This window comes from Drosophila melanogaster, chromosome X (genome assembly GCF_000001215.4).
Source record: "Drosophila melanogaster chromosome X".
Lineage (NCBI taxonomy): Eukaryota > Metazoa > Arthropoda > Insecta > Diptera > Drosophilidae > Drosophila > Drosophila melanogaster.
The window spans coordinates 19,918,859-19,935,944 of NC_004354.4; the positions used below are offsets into that span (position 1 = coordinate 19,918,859).

The 17,086-nt window shown below is 40.4% G+C and overlaps 3 protein-coding genes and 4 pseudogenes across 3 annotated transcripts, besides 10 other annotated features; 1 reads left to right on the forward strand and 6 right to left on the reverse strand.

Annotated features, from left to right (window-relative positions):
- Positions 1-782: 782 nt before the first annotated feature.
- On the reverse strand, positions 783-1,577 carry CG45488 (uncharacterized protein). The gene is made up of 3 exons (NM_001298540.1): positions 1,205-1,577; positions 1,077-1,108; positions 783-1,018 (listed from the first exon to the last, which is right to left on the reverse strand). Exons 1-2 carry the CDS (start codon positions 1,458-1,460, stop codon positions 1,092-1,094), a joined length of 273 nt encoding a protein of 90 aa, NP_001285469.1. The 5' UTR covers positions 1,461-1,577; the 3' UTR covers positions 783-1,018; positions 1,077-1,091.
- A 50-nt stretch (positions 1,578-1,627) lies between these two features.
- CR43378 lies at positions 1,628-1,850 on the reverse strand (annotated as a pseudogene).
- Positions 1,851-2,186: 336 nt separating this feature from the next.
- Positions 2,187-2,474: a mobile genetic element.
- Positions 2,475-2,612: 138 nt separating this feature from the next.
- Positions 2,613-2,714: a mobile genetic element.
- Positions 2,715-6,755: a mobile genetic element.
- A 41-nt stretch (positions 6,756-6,796) lies between these two features.
- Positions 6,797-7,128: a mobile genetic element.
- A 34-nt stretch (positions 7,129-7,162) lies between these two features.
- Positions 7,163-8,126: a mobile genetic element.
- Positions 7,206-7,446: a mobile genetic element.
- A 1,431-nt stretch (positions 8,127-9,557) lies between the features above and the next one.
- Positions 9,558-10,320, reverse strand: CG45489 (uncharacterized protein). Its single transcript, NM_001298541.1, has 3 exons — positions 9,939-10,320; positions 9,805-9,842; positions 9,558-9,746 (listed from the first exon to the last, which is right to left on the reverse strand). Exons 1-2 carry the CDS (start codon positions 10,192-10,194, stop codon positions 9,820-9,822), a joined length of 279 nt encoding a protein of 92 aa, NP_001285470.1. The 5' UTR covers positions 10,195-10,320; the 3' UTR covers positions 9,558-9,746; positions 9,805-9,819.
- A 50-nt stretch (positions 10,321-10,370) lies between these two features.
- CR43379 lies at positions 10,371-10,722 on the reverse strand (annotated as a pseudogene).
- Positions 10,723-10,771: 49 nt separating this feature from the next.
- Positions 10,772-11,562: a mobile genetic element.
- Positions 11,563-11,586: 24 nt separating this feature from the next.
- Positions 11,587-12,761: a mobile genetic element.
- A 94-nt stretch (positions 12,762-12,855) lies between these two features.
- CR45497 lies at positions 12,856-13,484 on the forward strand (annotated as a pseudogene).
- A 1,198-nt stretch (positions 13,485-14,682) lies between these two features.
- CG45490 (uncharacterized protein) lies at positions 14,683-15,436 on the reverse strand. Its single transcript, NM_001298542.1, has 3 exons — positions 15,064-15,436; positions 14,930-14,967; positions 14,683-14,871 (listed from the first exon to the last, which is right to left on the reverse strand). Exons 1-2 carry the CDS (start codon positions 15,317-15,319, stop codon positions 14,945-14,947), a joined length of 279 nt encoding a protein of 92 aa, NP_001285471.1. The 5' UTR covers positions 15,320-15,436; the 3' UTR covers positions 14,683-14,871; positions 14,930-14,944.
- A 50-nt stretch (positions 15,437-15,486) lies between these two features.
- CR43380 lies at positions 15,487-15,707 on the reverse strand (annotated as a pseudogene).
- Positions 15,708-16,043: 336 nt separating this feature from the next.
- Positions 16,044-16,331: a mobile genetic element.
- Positions 16,332-16,473: 142 nt separating this feature from the next.
- Positions 16,474-17,086: part of a mobile genetic element that runs on past the window's edge.

Here is a 17,086-nt window from a genome sequence, read left to right on the forward strand (position 1 = left end):
GTCTGTCCATAACTGATTAAAATACTCCTTTTATTTATTTTTAATAATTATAGTAATATATTTTTTGTAATCTTTTTTTAGATGTTATGTTTAATGTTATATCAATTTCTGTGAGAACACAGTAGTTCAGTTGCTATTACGCTGACTTTAGTGCCGTATAGGGTATTCCCCGCTTCGATGAGTCGCTGAGGGCATGAGTATGATAATCATCACCTGCACGTAAGTATGTACATAAGTCTGAGAACTGAAATCAAAAGTGATCACAGAAGTGACATTGATGTGAACGCTGAAATACGAAATATTTTGGTCGGACAATTAGGTTAATAGCCGGTTAAATTTGTTAACTCAGATATAAGTACATACAATATGTACATGGAAGGAAGTCAGATATACTTATCGGCTAATTATTTCAGCCATATGCATATCTCAATTATCCACTCGTACTCATATATGTATATTAGATACAAGCATGTGTGTTCTAGGTGTATTTGCGATTTCCTATGAGGTCATAAGCCCTGCGACTCAGTTATGTTGGCCCAAAAGCTTTATCAACAGGTGTCAGCGCATATTCCACTCCATATTTCTTTGTTTTCGTTTGGGTTCTTTTCGCTTTTCTGCCTTCCGAAGGGGCGGCTAATTACATGGGCGTTGCTCGCCTAAATATATCAATTGTGTGGGCGTGTCCCAAGAAGATGACTCAACCGATTTGCTAATTCAACTTGTTTATCGTTAGTCACTCGAACTGAGCAGCTGCGTTCGAAGCAATAATTTAACAATTTCACGATCTTACGTGCAAACGAATCGTATTTATTTATGTATTGTACATTCATATAAACGTTGAATAAAAAATTCCTTGTAATTGTATTCCTAACAAAACAACGAAATGAATTTACATCGCTTCACTTGGAAAGTTTGAATTTAGTGAGGCCTGCCACTTATAATTTTAGCTTCTTAAAAATGGCAAATAATTGTACAACAATTTGAATACATCCGAATTTTTCGAGCTTATCAGCTAATTCTGGGAAAGAAAGAAGAGTCTTACTATATGGACGAAATGCCTTTCTAATATATCTTACCTTCTTAATCCAAACTCAATCTGAATCTGAATCTGTAAATAATATGTAAATGTTGATTACAAAATTTGATATGACCTGCCTTTTAACTGTTTCACACCAATCATACCATTGATGCGAAGATTACTTACCACTGCCACTGTTACAGTGACTGGCACTTGCTGTTTCCTCTAGCATGTTTAAATAATAGTTGTCGTTATGTGTGCGGATCACACCATCAACGATTAGCGTATCAAGGGCGTCATCAATTCGCCTTCCCATTTTCCAGAACTTCTTGTCTGTAGCTGTGCTCACCGCTTTTAGGATCACCTCCTTGGAGGCAAAGCCACCCATGGCGTCGATGCACTGGATCACCAGGTGGCTAATATTCGATTTTTTTTGCGACATTTGAATATCAAATTTGCTTCGTTTACAAAATAATTTAAACTTTCACTATTATGAATAAATTTTTGTTTAGTAATGTTCAATGTAGTTCTCTAAGCCTTCTGGGCTTACCAAAATCAAATCAACTAATTCATTCTGACAACAACCCACCTTCCAGTAAAAAGCATTCTATGTTTTAGTAAATTTAGTAAAGAATTTACACAACTGAAAAGTTTACATAAATTAAGCTTAGAGACTAATTCACAAAAAAAAAAAAACGATCCCACACTGCAACCGCATCAAAATCTCATGCCGCCCAAGGCCAATCCAAGTGCTATGGTCACGGTGACGCCCACCGAGCTGCCGATGATTGCTCCGCCATTCTGGTAGCCATAGGTACCCGGGTAGTTGGGGTCCGGCCGTACGCCCATGTAGCCCATGTCCATTGTCTTAAGTTCTGCACACTGCAAACAACTAGACAAGCACAAAGGACTACGAGCTAATTGGAATCATTCCACATCCTTTAATAAAAATGTGTCATTACACAAACCCTTTGCAATTATATAAGGACCCTTATCCTTTATCTTATCCCTTATCTTCTTTTTATACCTTCTAGCCTTCCCTCGAATTTTAGTATGCACATTTTCATCCTAATCCTGAACTTTTTTTTTGGGGCCGCCGCTTCCTTTCTTATGTAATGAGTGCTAGTTGATTAAAGTATTTAGTTGTTAATTTAAAAGGAGAGAATAGCTTCTGCTCTGATTGAAGTTCTTTATTTGAATGCCCAATGTGTGCGCTGATGTTGGGTTCAGCTAACCCGCACATACATTGCTTATATCTATGTATTCTTATATATATGTACATATGTATGCAGAAGGCATGCATATGTTATGTGTAGCTTGACCACTTGAGCTGCAAAGTGCATGCTTATATAAGCGTTAGATCGTATTACTTGGGCGCTGGAATGCTTGCTTATGTAGTTGTTGGCGGTCTTTTGGGTATTTGTATATTTATATTTATTATGACAAAGTGTCACAAGTAGACAATAGATTGCTACAATACTCTACACTTTTTTGTGCCACACTATCTGTCTGTTCTTCTATGTAATACAAGTTATTAAGAGCATGTTCTATTTTATCTATGATATTTTCCCTGTATTACACCTTTACTCCGATCAACTATCATCGGTCTTAGACTCCTGTTAATCCATACCACTTGATCATTGGCTTTCGGTGAACCTGTGGCTATCAGGATATGTTTTACATTATATTCTTCCATAAATACACGCGATAACTCTACCTTGATCAAAAATGTAGCCCCTGCAAATACCAACAGATTTGCCTTGCTGGTAGATACCGCTGAGGACGTGCCGCTGGGATCCGTTGATATCGAACCGAAGAAAACAAAGCCTCCGCCAATATACATCCGCGAGAAGAGCACAAGCCGTCTTGTAAATACTTTGATTGGCCTTATTGGGAAAGATAGCTTTCATATAACTCCCCTCGTAAGAGGTACTATCAACGAAATCAAACTTCAGACGAAAACGGAGGACGACTACAGAAAAGTCACAAACTATTTTACCGCACAAAAAATAGGCTTCTACACCTACCAGCTTAAAAGCAGCAAGGGCCTGCAAGTAGTCCTGAAGGGCATTGAGTCTGATGTTACGCCCGAAGAGATAACTGAGGCGCTAAAGGAAAAGGGATTTTACGCCAAAAACGTGTTCAATATCAAAAACAGAAACAGGCAGCCCCAACCACTCTTCAAGATTGAGCTTGAACCAGAAAACAAGCCTCCTAGAAAAAACGAGGTTCACCCAATTTACAAACTCCAGCTCCTTTTGCACCGTAGGATCACGGTAGAAGAGCCGCACAAACGCAACGCTCCTGTACAATGTACAAACTGCCAAGAGTATGGCCACACGAGGTCATATTGTACACTTCGCCCGGTGTGCGTAGTCTGTGGAGATCTCCACGACTCCAAACAGTGTCAAATTAACAAAGAAAATGCATGCGAGAAAAAATGTAATAACTGCGGGGGCAATCACACAGCAAACTACAGAGGCTGTCCAATCTACAAAGAGCTGAAAATCCGTCTTCACAAAAGAATGAACACGGCGCGGGCACACCAAGGATCAGCTACCCTGATACCATCAGAGACAAATCCTGAAGTAATTTTCTCGAAAGCAGCTAGTTTCGCTCCCTGGCCTACATTCAACACTAACAAGACAACATTTGCTAACGTTTTAAAATCAGGTATGACGCCTCCAACCCAAAACTCCCGAACTCCACATGAAGTGCACACAAAATTAGACACACAACAAAACTATCACCCAGCTGCGCAGCAGGAAACAAAAACTGAAGCTATGATGCAAGCCTTACAACAGAGCATGATGGAATTTATGACATTTATGAAGACCACCATTCAAGACATGATGCGTAATCAAAACCTTTTGATACAAATGCTTGTAGCCCAACAATCAAATAAATAATGGCTACCTTACGCATAGCTACGTGGAACGCCAATGGCGTCTCACAGCGCAAACTTGAGCTAGCTCAATTCCTACATGAGAAGCATATCGACGTAATGCTTCTTTCGGAAACTCATCTCACAAGCAAATACAATTTTCAAATAAGAGACTACCATTTCTACGGTACAAATCATCCCGACGGAAAAGCACACGGTGGCACCGCCATACTCATAAGGAACCGTATGAAGCACCACTTTTACAAAGAATTTGCGGAAAATCATCTTCAGGCCACATCTATCAACATTCAGCTGGATGACAACACTCTCCTTACACTAGCGGCCGTATACTGCCCCCCCCGTTTCACAGTATTAGAAGCTCAATTCCTGGATTTCTTCCAAGCACTAGGGCCACACTTCATTGCAGCAGGCGACTACAACGCTAAACATACTCACTGGGGATCGCGACTTGTGAACCCAAAAGGAAAACAGCTTTATAAGACGATAATAAAAGCCACTAATAAACTTGACCATGTTTCCCCCGGGAGTCCTACATACTGGCCATCAGACCTCAATAAGCTGCCAGACCTGATCGACTTCGCAGTTACGAAAAATATTTCCCGCAGTTTGGTTAAAGCTGAATGTCTGCCGGATCTCTCATCTGATCACTCGCCTGTACTAATTCACCTCCGCCGATACGCAGAAAACGTGAAACCACCAACCAGATTGACCTCTAGCAAAACAAACTGGCTCAGGTATAAAAAATATATAAGTTCACATATTGAGCTAAGCCCAAAACTCAATACTGAATCTGATATAGAGAGCTGCACGTGTGCATTGCAATCCATCCTTACTGCAGCAGCTCTTACTGCAACACCCAAAATAACAAATAATACAATTAATTCAAAAAAGACCAACGTACAAATCGAGCAACTCGTCCACGTAAAACGTCGCTTACGCAGAGAATGGCAATCTTCCAGATCCCCAACTGCAAAACAAAAGCTAAAAGTAGCCACACGGAAACTGGCCAACGCTCTGAAACAAGAAGAGGACGACGATCAGCGCCGATACATAGAGCAACTCACACCAACAGGCACAAAACAAAAGTCACTGTGGCGAGCCCACTCAACTCTTCGCCCACCGACTGAAACCGTTTTGCCGATAAGGAATTCATCAGGTGGCTGGGCCCGTAGTGATGAAGACAGAGCCAACACATTTGCCGCTCACCTACAAAATGTGTTCACGCCAAACCAGGCTACTAGCACATTCGCGCTACCGTCCTATCCCGTAAACCGCCATCAGCAACACACCCCAATTGTGTTTCGTCCTAAAGAAATAACTAAAATAATCAAAGACAATCTCAGCCCGAAAAAATCCCCCGGCTACGACCTTATAACACCGGAAATGATCATCCAGCTGCCACATTCTGCAGTTCGCTACATAACCAAGCTCTTTAATGCCATCACCAAACTTGGTTACTTTCCACAACGATGGAAGATGATGAAGATCATAATGATTCCAAAGCCTGGTAAGAACCACACAGTCGCTTCATCTTACAGACCAATAAGTCTACTCTCATGCATTTCGAAACTATTCGAAAAATGCCTGCTGATCCGACTTAATCAACATCTGATATACCACAATATAATCCCAGCCCACCAATTTGGATTTCGCGAAAGCCACGGAACCATTGAACAGGTGAATCGTATTACAACGGAAATAAGAACTGCATTTGAATATCGCGAATACTGTACAGCAGTATTTTTAGACGTATCCCAAGCATTCGACAAAGTCTGGCTCGACGGCCTAATGTTTAAAATTAAAACATCCCTACCCGAAAGCACACACAAACTTCTAAAGTCTTACCTCTATGACAGAAAGTTTGCAGTGCGGTGCAACACTGCCACTTCCACTGTTCATACAATTGAGGCTGGAGTCCCCCAAGGCAGCGTTCTTGGGCCAACCTTATACCTCATCTATACAGCCGACATCCCTACAAATAGTCGCTTAACGGTATCCACATTTGCCGACGATACAGCTATCCTTAGCCGTTCAAGGTCCCCTATCCAAGCTACAGCACAGTTGGCACTGTACCTCATCGACATTGAGAAGTGGCTCTCTGACTGGCGAATAAAAGTAAACGAGCAAAAATGCAAGCACGTGACGTTTACGCTAAACAGACAAGACTGTCCTCCGCTCTTGTTGAACAGCATACCACTCCCGAAAGCAGACGAGGTAACGTACCTAGGAGTACACCTAGACAGAAGACTCACATGGCGCAGGCACATTGAAGCCAAAAAAACCCAACTTAAACTCAAAGCCAACAACTTACACTGGCTCATCAACTCTGGTTCTCCGCTCAGCCTAGATCACAAGGTCTTGCTCTACAATTCTATATTGAAACCAATCTGGACCTATGGCTCACAGTTATGGGGCAATGCCAGCAACAGCAATATTGACATCATTCAGCGAGCACAATCAAAGATTCTGAGAACCATCACTGGGGCACCGTGGTACGTTCGGAGTGAAAACATCCAAAGAGACTTAAATATCCCATCAGTTACCAACGCAATCACGGAACTTAAGGAAAAATACCATAGCAAGCTTCACACGCACCCCAACCACCTAGCGCGAGGTCTAATCCAGCTCAGCAGCCGTTCCCGTCTCCGGCGAAAGGACCTACCAACCCAGCGAATAAATTATTAGGGCCGTTTAAACATAGAACAGTTGGAAAAATAATACAACTGTTCAAAAAATACTTGTTATAGTTAAGATTTTTAAACTTATTGTTAGTTCTTATACAAGAAGATTCAATAAATAAAAGCAAAGTAAAATAAAAAAAAAAAAAAAAAATAAATTCTTCCAAGTCTTTTGGCGTAAAACAACCATTACGGTCTGAGATGATACATTTTGGTCTAATGTAAGCTCTAAAATAATCTCTTAATGCCAATATTACTTCTTTGGTACTTGTTGACTTAGTTAAATAGAGTCTTACAAATTTTGTACGTCCATCTACCACTACAAAAACTAGCTTTTTAGTCCTTGATGAATCTACTGGAACATAATGGGCAATGTGCAACAACTCAAACGGTTTTTTTTCCCTTGGGAATGCTATGTAAAAACCCTTCTACTTTTCCTCCTTTTTAAAGAGAAAGCTACACATTTTAAACAACTTCCTATATGTGATGTGCACTTTTATTTTTAAATTGGGAACCAATAAGTTTTTATGTAAGTTTATATGTATGTATTATAGGTGATCATCCATTTCTACTGGTACATAAAATAATATCCTTTCATCATTTGTTTTTCTGTAAACTATGCCATTTCTCATCTCAAATAACTTAAGGTTTGTCTTTTCTAAAAGAGTTTTTAGTTTTTTAATCATTAAGTCTCTCCCTTGGCAAATGATTAAATTCTCTTCAAAACTGTTGGTTTCTACTATTAGAATATTATTATACCGGCCAAGTGCATGGACATGTTGCATTTTATTCCCAGCTCCGTGACATATTTCCCGATCATAGCTTTCCATTTCCAAAGCTCATCTATATATCTATGGATGAAGTTATGCCAAAGATACTAGACACTTTATTCTAGTGTCTTTGGTTATGCCCTATTTAGGGTCAACTTAAGGGCGACGCAATCGGTCACCAGCTTGACGTGTTTTCATGATACATATTTCCTAAGCCTACGAAGAGCATAAATAACCGCTAAGGTTAGAAAAACCGAATACAGTATGTAACCTGTCATCGTTCTTCTTTTTAAAAGCACTGCATCAAATCCTAAAGAGCTCGCGTCGCAATGTAATTCTATGTGATCCTTGTAATTACCTAATGCTAATACCGGTGGCTCGATTAGTTTTTCTTTAAGCTCACTAAAATAATTCATTTCGTCTTCTCTAAATCGATTTCGATTCGATTCGTCTTTTCTCGAAAGGTCATACAATGGTTTTGCTATTGTCGAGAAATCCTTTACAAACCTTTGAAAATATGACTCAAGACAAACTTGGCTCAAGACAATATGACTCAACAAACTTTGCACTGCTTGAACCTTTGAAGGAATCGAAAAATTGTTTACCGCTTCAATGCCCTTTTCATATGCTCTAATGTCTTTCCCGAAAATTGAAAATCCCAAATACTTTATATCTGTTTTAGAAGCTGTTTTTAAAACTCGCATTTATCCATTCGAAGTTCTAATTTACTTTGGGCAAGTCTTTTAAAAATTTCCAAACATTAGCACACGACAATCCATCATAATCCGTGATGATTTCCATTTCCTTGGCTAAAGAAATAGTGAATAGTGAAATAATTGATTCATATCGTTTGGTTACAACTCGCCGTTGATCAACACTATTGTTAACATCATCACCATTAACCATAACGGCGTTTTTTTCCGGAGTTTGGTATTTTTTTCCATTAACGGTATTTTCTTTAGCATCATCTTTATCGACCACTGCTTGTTTTACTTTTTAGTCAATCACTGCTTGCTTACGGTTTCAATCATATTAATGACGTCATTGGTCACTCTTTGTGAAGCAAGAATTTTCTGGAGTTCCTCCCTACCAGCCTCGATCTCAGCGCCTATGTGTTGCAGAGGCAATCCTCCTTCAGCCATAGCCAGCCACTCGTCTTCCTTGACTCACGAAGTCACTGCAAGGATCGGCTTCGATTAAGTCTGCACCATTGGTGGAAAACTCTTTCTCATCGTCGTCATCCGAAACCTATTCTTGGTCTAGATCCGGGTTGGGCGCGTCCTCTGATATTGGGGACTCTCGACGATTTTCGCGAGCTCCTGGGACAATTTCATTAATTCGTACCGCTAGTTTAGCCTTGTTGCCACTGGTTGGTAAGTTAAGTGCCGCCAACCATCTCTTTAGTTGGACGACCGTCAATCATTGTCAAGCGCTTACGACTATGCTTACTTATGTTGAGATCCTAAATGTTTTATCAACTTATGGGGGAGAACCCAATAGTTCAGATGACAATTAAACATAATTTCAGTTGCTATTACGCCGACTTTAGTGCCGTATAGGGTATTCCCCGCTTCGATGAGTCGCTGAGGGCATGAGTATGATAATCATCACCTGCACGTAAGTATGTACATAAGTCTGAGAACTGAAATCAAAAGTGATCACAGAAGTGACATTGATGTGAACGCTGAAATACGAAATATTTTGGTCGGACAATTAGGTTAATAGCCGGTTAAATTGTTAACTCAGATATAAGTACATACAATATGTACATGGAAGGAAGTCATATATACTTATCGGCTAATTATTTCAGCCATATGCATATCTCAATTATCCGCTCGTACTCATATATGTATACTAGATACAAGCATGTGTGTTCTAGGTGTATTTGCGATTTCCTATGAGGTCATAAGCCCTGCGACTCAGTTATGTTGGCCCAAAAGCTTTATCAACAGGTGTCAGCGCATATTCCACTCCATATTTCTTTGTTTTTTCTTTTCGTTTGGGTTCTTTTCGCTTTTCTGCCTTCCGAAGGGGCGGCTAATTACATGGGCGTTGCTCGCCTAAATATATCAATTGTGTGGGCGTGTCCCAAGAAGATGACTCAACCGATTTGCTAATTCAACTTGTTTATCGTTAGTCACTCGAACTGAGCAGCTGCGTTCGAAGCAATAATTTAACAATTTCACGATCTTACGTGCAAACGAATCGTATTTATTTATGTATTGTACATTCATATAAACGTTGAATAAAAAACTCCTTTGTATGAAGTTTGAATTTAGTGAGGCCTGCCACTTATAATTTTAGCTTCTTAAAATTGGCAAATAATTGTACAACAATTTGAATACATCCGAATTTTTCGAGCTTATCAGCTAATTCTGGGAAAGAAGGAAGAGTCTTACTATATGGACGAAATGCCTTTCTAATATATCTTACCTTCTTAATCCAAACTCAATCTGAATCTGAATCTGAATCTGTAAATAATATGTAAATGTTGATCACAAAATTTGATATGACCTGCCTTTTAACTGTTTCACACCAATCATACCATTGATGCGAAGATTACTTACCACTGCCACTGTTACAGTGACTGTCACTTGCTGTTTCCTCTAGCATGTTTAAATAATAGTTGTCGTTATGTTTGCGGATCACACCATCAACGATTAGCGTATCAAGGGCGTCATCAATTCGCCTTCCCATTTTCCAGAACTTCTTGTCTGTAGCTTTGCTCACCGCTTTTAGGATCATCTCCTTGGAGGCAAAGCCACCCATGGCGTCGATGCACTGGATCACCAGGTGGCTAATATTCGATTTTTTTTGCGACATTTGAAAATCAAATTTGCTTCGTTTACAAAATAATTTAAACTTTCACTATTATGAAATGATTTTTGTTTAATGTTTAATGTAATGTTCAATGTAGTTCTCTAAGCCTTCTGGGCTTACCAAAATCAAATCAACTAATTCATTCTGACAACAACTCACCTTCCAGTAAAAAGCATTCTATGTTTTAGTAAATTTAGTAAAGAATTTACACAACTGAAAAGTTTACATAAATTAAGCTTAGAGACTAATTCACAAAAAAAAAAACGATCCCACACTGCAACCGCATCAAAATCTCATGCCGCCCAAGGCCAATCCAAGTGCTATGGTCACGGTGACGCCCACCGAGCTGCCGATGATTGCTCCGCCATTCTGGTAACCATAGGTACCCGGGTAGTTGGGGCCCATGTAGCCCGGCTGGCCGGGATGGCCCACCTGGTTGTTGTAGGAGAAGGTACGACCGTGCTCGTCCGTACCGCTCACGTAGAAGACTCCATTGTCTCCTGCTCCGCCGTAGGTATCACGCGAATCAATAATGTGTTTTATCCTAATAGACCCAAGGAGAATTATTATTGATATACAGTAAGTCCTCCTATGTCATGACCTGATCGGGGCAGTAAAGAGGGTGGAGTCGTTTGAGTCTTCTCAGCATTGGCTGCAGCTGCGGTTCCTAGCGTCCTGGCCAGGCTGTTTGGGTGTGCATTGGACAGTTCCATGTATTTTTCAGTTTTCAAGTTTTCAGCTTGGGTACCTTGGGATCGCGTTCGATGTGCCTGCTTCTCATGGACCAGGGAGCTCCAGAAATCCTTCTTTAGGTGACTCCTTGCAGACCGTAGAGCAGGCTGGGGGCCACCTTGCAGTCAAGCGATAGTTTGTTGCGTGATGCAATGAGCCAAGACATCCTAGCTATCTTGGTCCTGAACGCTTGTTAAATTTTGGTAGTATGCCTGCTGGAGGTAACCTTCCTGTCGAGGGTTATGCCAAGGCCTAATGTGGTTGATTGTTCTTTCATTAAGACTGACAACAGGACAACTACCTGTTCGGTTGCTGAACGTCACATTGGCACACTTCTCGGCGCGTTCCTTCGCACGCTCCAGTTCTCAGCCCATGTGATGGAATGCATCCAAGTATTCCTGTGGACCATGAGTGGCAAGCAAAATACTTTTGCTTTTTTTCTTTAGCACAGCAGTATTGTCCGCATAAGTGGCTGCGAGCACACTTTCTTCCTCTACTTCTGTCACTGGTGTGTGAGGATGCATGTCCGAAACAAATACTGAGTATAGGGTAGGGCGTAGGACGCTTTCTTTGGGAAACTTCAGCTGCAATTGTCTTCGTTGACGATTTGAATCCATCAGCAGAGACGTGATATGTTCGATCGAGACCGCATCGGCTTGCTCTCCAAGTGCCTGACTGAAGGCGTCTGACTTCCCAAGTCGCTGGAAGATACAAAAGCTGTTGCTCCTCCCAAAACCAGGGAAGCCACCCTCCTCCTTAATCGTTCCGGCCGATATGCCTCATCGATGGAACTGGCAAGCTCCTGGAGAAACAGGTGTGCGTTCGGCTAGACAGGACTACCGCTGACGCTGGTGACCTTTAACGGTCCCAGTTTGGCTTCCGGAAAGCGCGGTCCGCCGTGTATGCAGTCAACAGAGTGGTCGAAGTAGCGGCCCAGGCAATCGAGGGCACCAGATGGAAGGGGGGTAGCAAAAAGTACTGCCTCATGGTCACACTATACATCAGGAATGCCTTCAACACAGCCAGGTGGAAACGGATCCTAGAAGCATTAATTGGTTTCGGGGTGCCACCGTAGCCAATCAGGAATGTTCGCAGCTACCTCTCGGAACGGGTCCTACTCTGCGAGTCGTCGGGAGGAGTTTTCAGGGACCAGGTCACCGGTGGAGTCCCGCAACAGTGGTTCAGCTTAATGGGGCTAGAACTGGCAGGTGACCCGGGTGACCATGCTGTAATAGACAGCTACGCTCAGGACCTAATTGCTACCCATGGACTTTCGGCATTAAGTATCTGCTGCACCTTCAGAACAGTGTCCAACGTGGCGGCATTGGTGATCGCCTCTAGACCTAAGGCCCAGGAAAACAAAGTGGTCTTCAACCAAACCCACGGTAGAGGTTCACCTCCAGCGCCAAGAGGTCAATACGAGAAAGAAGCAAGGCAGCGCACCCTGGTGACATGGCAGCACCGGTGGAGCAACGGACTACAGGGCCCGTGGATAGAACGGAAACATGGAGAAATAACGTTCCATTCAACGCGGCTGATCAGTGGTTTGGACACGAGGATGCGGATGAATGCCCATGGTGCGAAAGTGGACGGTGCGAAACCCCAGAGCACGTACTCTTCTCGTGCGAAAAAAATGCTAGTGAACGGAGATCCCTGGAAGCCATACTTGGTGGCAGACCGAATGTGGACAATCAAGTCTCATTCGTGCTGCAGGGGGAGGCCAACAGCTTTGAGCTCAGGAGAGCTGAGAAAGTCAGGGGTGTTTACGAGTGACCATATTTTGATCCTCCTCGCAAAGCAATGCTTCACGGCCATACAGCGGGGGGTTTTGGATTTGCAATCCAATTGGTATTTTGTTTACTATTGTTCTGTGTTAAAAATCCAATAAACGAATTTAAAAAAAAGATATCTATATATACTAGTTATATTTGCATAGGCAAATTGAAGGAACCACAGGAAGCACCCACAACCGAGAGCAATTCAATCCAGCTTGTATTATAGATGGGAGGCGTCGAATACTCTTGCGTCCTTTCCAGCAGAGTACAGTCAGCCCACACTAACAGGAACACACGACCGAACATATGTACACACCATTGCCTCTGAAAACTCGAAAACACGTTAAATGATCAACAAGGAACGATGAACACGTTTTTCCGCTGGTTTCTGTCGGACTAATGATCAAAAACTGTGGATCCCCATCCCCTACTGTATTTTGTAGAGAAATATAATAACGTTTATAAAAAAAAGACACCATTTCATTCCAGTCTTGTCAATGTCCTTCGGCATGATAATTTCCATATAGTTGTTAGTTACATGTACGTCTGTAAGCCTACGGTCTGAAATTTTCTTCGATGTTTGCTTTAAGAAATACATTTGAATAACATTGTAACGTAAAACTGAAAGTCCACAACACCACAAGCGCAAAATTACCATTAACCAGAGCAAGAACAAAATAATTAATAAAAACCAGAATGAACAACAACACAACAAGATCAATAAAACAAATCCAATATAATTATTGTTTATTACTAGACTAATAAATGTATTTTTTGGCAGATTACAAACAGTGTTGTCAATTCATTTGCGCGAATTTCCTCGATTTCCCTGGCAGGTTCTTATCATCGTAGCAGCAATACCACTGCTATTACTAGTACTATCTAGTGGCACTACCTTCGATCCATACCAAATCAAGTTCACACGATGCCGCAATAAAAACAAATAAGTGTCATTGCATGATTGCATTTACCAGTGTAGAGGATACCCTCTAAGCTTGCTCACTTACTCTATGAATTTCTTAGATAGCCAAAGAATTTGTTGAGCATGTTTAATATATTTTATGATATTTGTACAACAGATCGGCGCACTTAAATAAATAAATATCGTACTAGATATTACTTCGCATGGACAGACAGACGTAGTCCTTATCCTGATCGAAATATCTATACTTTTCATGGGCGGAAACGCTATTTTCTGTCTGTCCATAACTGATTAAAATACTCCTTTTATTTATTTTTAATAATTATAGTAATATATTTTTTGTAATCTTTTTTTAGATGTTATGTTAAATGTTATATCAATTTCTGTGAGAACACAGTAGTTCAGTTGCTATTACGCTGACTTTAGTGCCGTATAGGGTATTCCCCGCTTCGATGAGTCGCTGAGGGCATGAGTATGATAATCATCACCTGCACGTAAGTATGTACATACATGTAAGTCTGAGAACTGAAATCAAAAGTGATCACAGAAGTGACATTGATGTGAACGCTGAAATACGAAATATTTTGGTCGGACAATTAGGTTAATAGCCGGTTAAATTGTTAACTCAGATATAAGTACATACAATATGTACATGGAAGGAAGTCAGATATACTTATCGGCTAATTATTTCAGCCATATGCATATCTCAATGATCCGCTCGTACTCATATATGTATATTAGATACAAGCATGTGTGTTCTAGGTGTATTTGCGATTTCCTATGAGGTCATAAGCCCTGCGACTCAGTTATGTTGGCCCAAAAGCTTTATCAACAGGTGTCAGCGCATATTCCACTCCATATTTCTTTGTTTTCGTTTGGGTTCTTTTCGCTTTTCTGCCTTCCGAAGGGGCGGCTAATTACATGGGCGTTGCTCGCCTAAATATATCAATTGTGTGGGCGTGTCCCAAGAAGATGACGTACCCGATTTGCTAATTCAACTTGTTTATCGTTAGTCACTCGAACTGAGCAGCTGCGTTCGAAGCAATAATTTAACAATTTCACGATCTTACGTGCAAACGAATCGTATTTATTTATGTATTGTACATTCATATAAACGTTGAATAAAAAACTCCTTTGTATGAAGTTTGAATTTAGTGAGGCCTGCCACTTATAATTTTAGCTTCTTAAAATTGGCAAATAATTGTACAACAATTTGAATACATCCGAATTTTTCGAGCTTATCAGCTAATTCTGGGAAAGAAAGAAGAGTCTTACTATATGGACGAAATGCCTTTCTAATATATCTTACCTTCTTAATCCAAACTCAATCTGAATCTGAATCTGAATCTGTAAATAATATGTAAATGTTGATCACAAAATTTGATATGACCTGCCTTTTAACTGTTTCACACCAATCATACCATTGATGCGAAGATTACTTACCACTGCCACTGTTACAGTGACTGGCACTTGCTGTTTCCTCTAGCATGTTTAAATAATAGTTGTCGTTATGTGTGCGGATCACACCATCAACGATTAGCGTATCAAGGGCGTCATCAATTCGCCTTCCCATTTTCCAGAACTTCTTGTCTGTAGCTGTGCTCACCGCTTTTAGGATCACCTCCTTGGAGGCAAAGCCACCCATGGCGTCGATGCACTGGATCACCAGGTGGCTAATATTCGCTTTTTTATGCGACATTTGAATATCAAATTTGCTTCGTTTACAAAATAATTTAAACTTTCACTATTATGAATAAATTTTTGTTTAGTAATGTTCAATGTAGTTCTCTAAGCCTTCTGGGCTTACCAAAATCAAATCAACTAATTCATTCTGACAACAACCCACCTTCCAGTAGAAAGCATTCTATGTTTTAGTAAATTTAGTAAAGAATTTACACAACTGAAAAGTTTACATAAATTAAGCTTAGAGACTAATTCACAAAAAAAAAAACGATCCCACACTGCAACCGCATCAAAATCTCATGCCGCCCAAGGCCAATCCAAGTGCTATGGTCACGGTGACGCCCACCGAGCTGCCGATGATTGCTCCGCCATTCTGGTAGCCATAGGTACCCGGGTAGTTGGGGTCCGGCCGTACGCCCATGTAGCCCATGTCCATTGTCTTAAGTTCTGCACACTGCAAACAACTAGACAAGCACAAAGGACTACGAGCTAATTGGAATCATTCCACATCCTTTAATAAAAATGTGTCATTACACAAACCCTTTGCAATTATATAAGGACCCTTATCCTTTATCTTATCCCTTATCTTCTTTTTATACCTTCTAGCCTTCCCTCGAATTTTAGTATGCACATTTTCATCCTAATCCTTAACTTTTTTTTTGGGGCCGCCGCTTCCTTTCTTATGTAATGAGTGCTAGTTGATTAAAGTATTTAGTTGTTAATTTAAAAGGAGAGAATAGCTTCTGCTCTGATTGAAGTTCTTTATTTGAATGCCCAATGTGTGCGCTGATGTTGGGCTCAGCTAACCCGCACATACATTGCTTATATCTATGTATTCTTATATATATGTACATATGTATGCAGAAGGCATGCATATGTTATGTGTAGCTTGACCACTTGAGCTGCAAAGTGCATGCTTATATAAGCGTTAGATCGTATTACTTGGGCGCTGGAATGCTTGCTTATGTAGTTGTTGGCGGTCTTTTGGGTATTTGTATAATTATATTTATTATGACAAAGTGTCACAAGTAGACAATAGATTGCTACAATACTCTACACTTTTTTGTGCCACACTATCTGTCTGTTCTTCTATGTAATACAAGTTATTAAGAGCATGTTCTATTTTATCTATGATATTTTCCCTGTATTACACCTTTACTCCGATCAACTATTATCGGTCTTAGACTCCTGTTAATCCATACCACTTGATCATTGGCTTTCGGTGAACCTGTGGATATCAGGATATGTTTTACATTATATTCTTCCATAAATTCTTCCAAGTCTTTTGGCGTAAAACAACCACCACGGTCTGAGATGATACATTTTGGTCTAATGTTAGCTCTAAAATAATCTCTTAATGCCAATATTACTTCTTTGGTACTTGTTGACTTAGTTAAATAGAGTCTTACAAATTTTGTACGTCCATCTACCACTACAAAAACTAGCTTTTTAGTCCTTGATGAATCTACTGGAACATAATGGGCAATGTGCAACAACTCAAACGGTTTTTTTTCCCTTGGGAATGCTATGTAAAAACCCTTCTACTTTTCCTCCTTTTTAAAGAGAAAGCTACACATTTTAAACAACTTCCTATATGTGATGTGCACTTTTATTTTTAAATTGGGAACCAATAAGTTTTTATGTAAGTTTATATGTATGTATTATAGGTGATCATCCATTTCTACTGGTACATAAAATAATATCCTTTCATCATTTGTTTTTCTGTAAACTATGCCATTTCTCATCTCAAATAACTTAAGGTTTGTCTTTTCTAAAAGAGTTT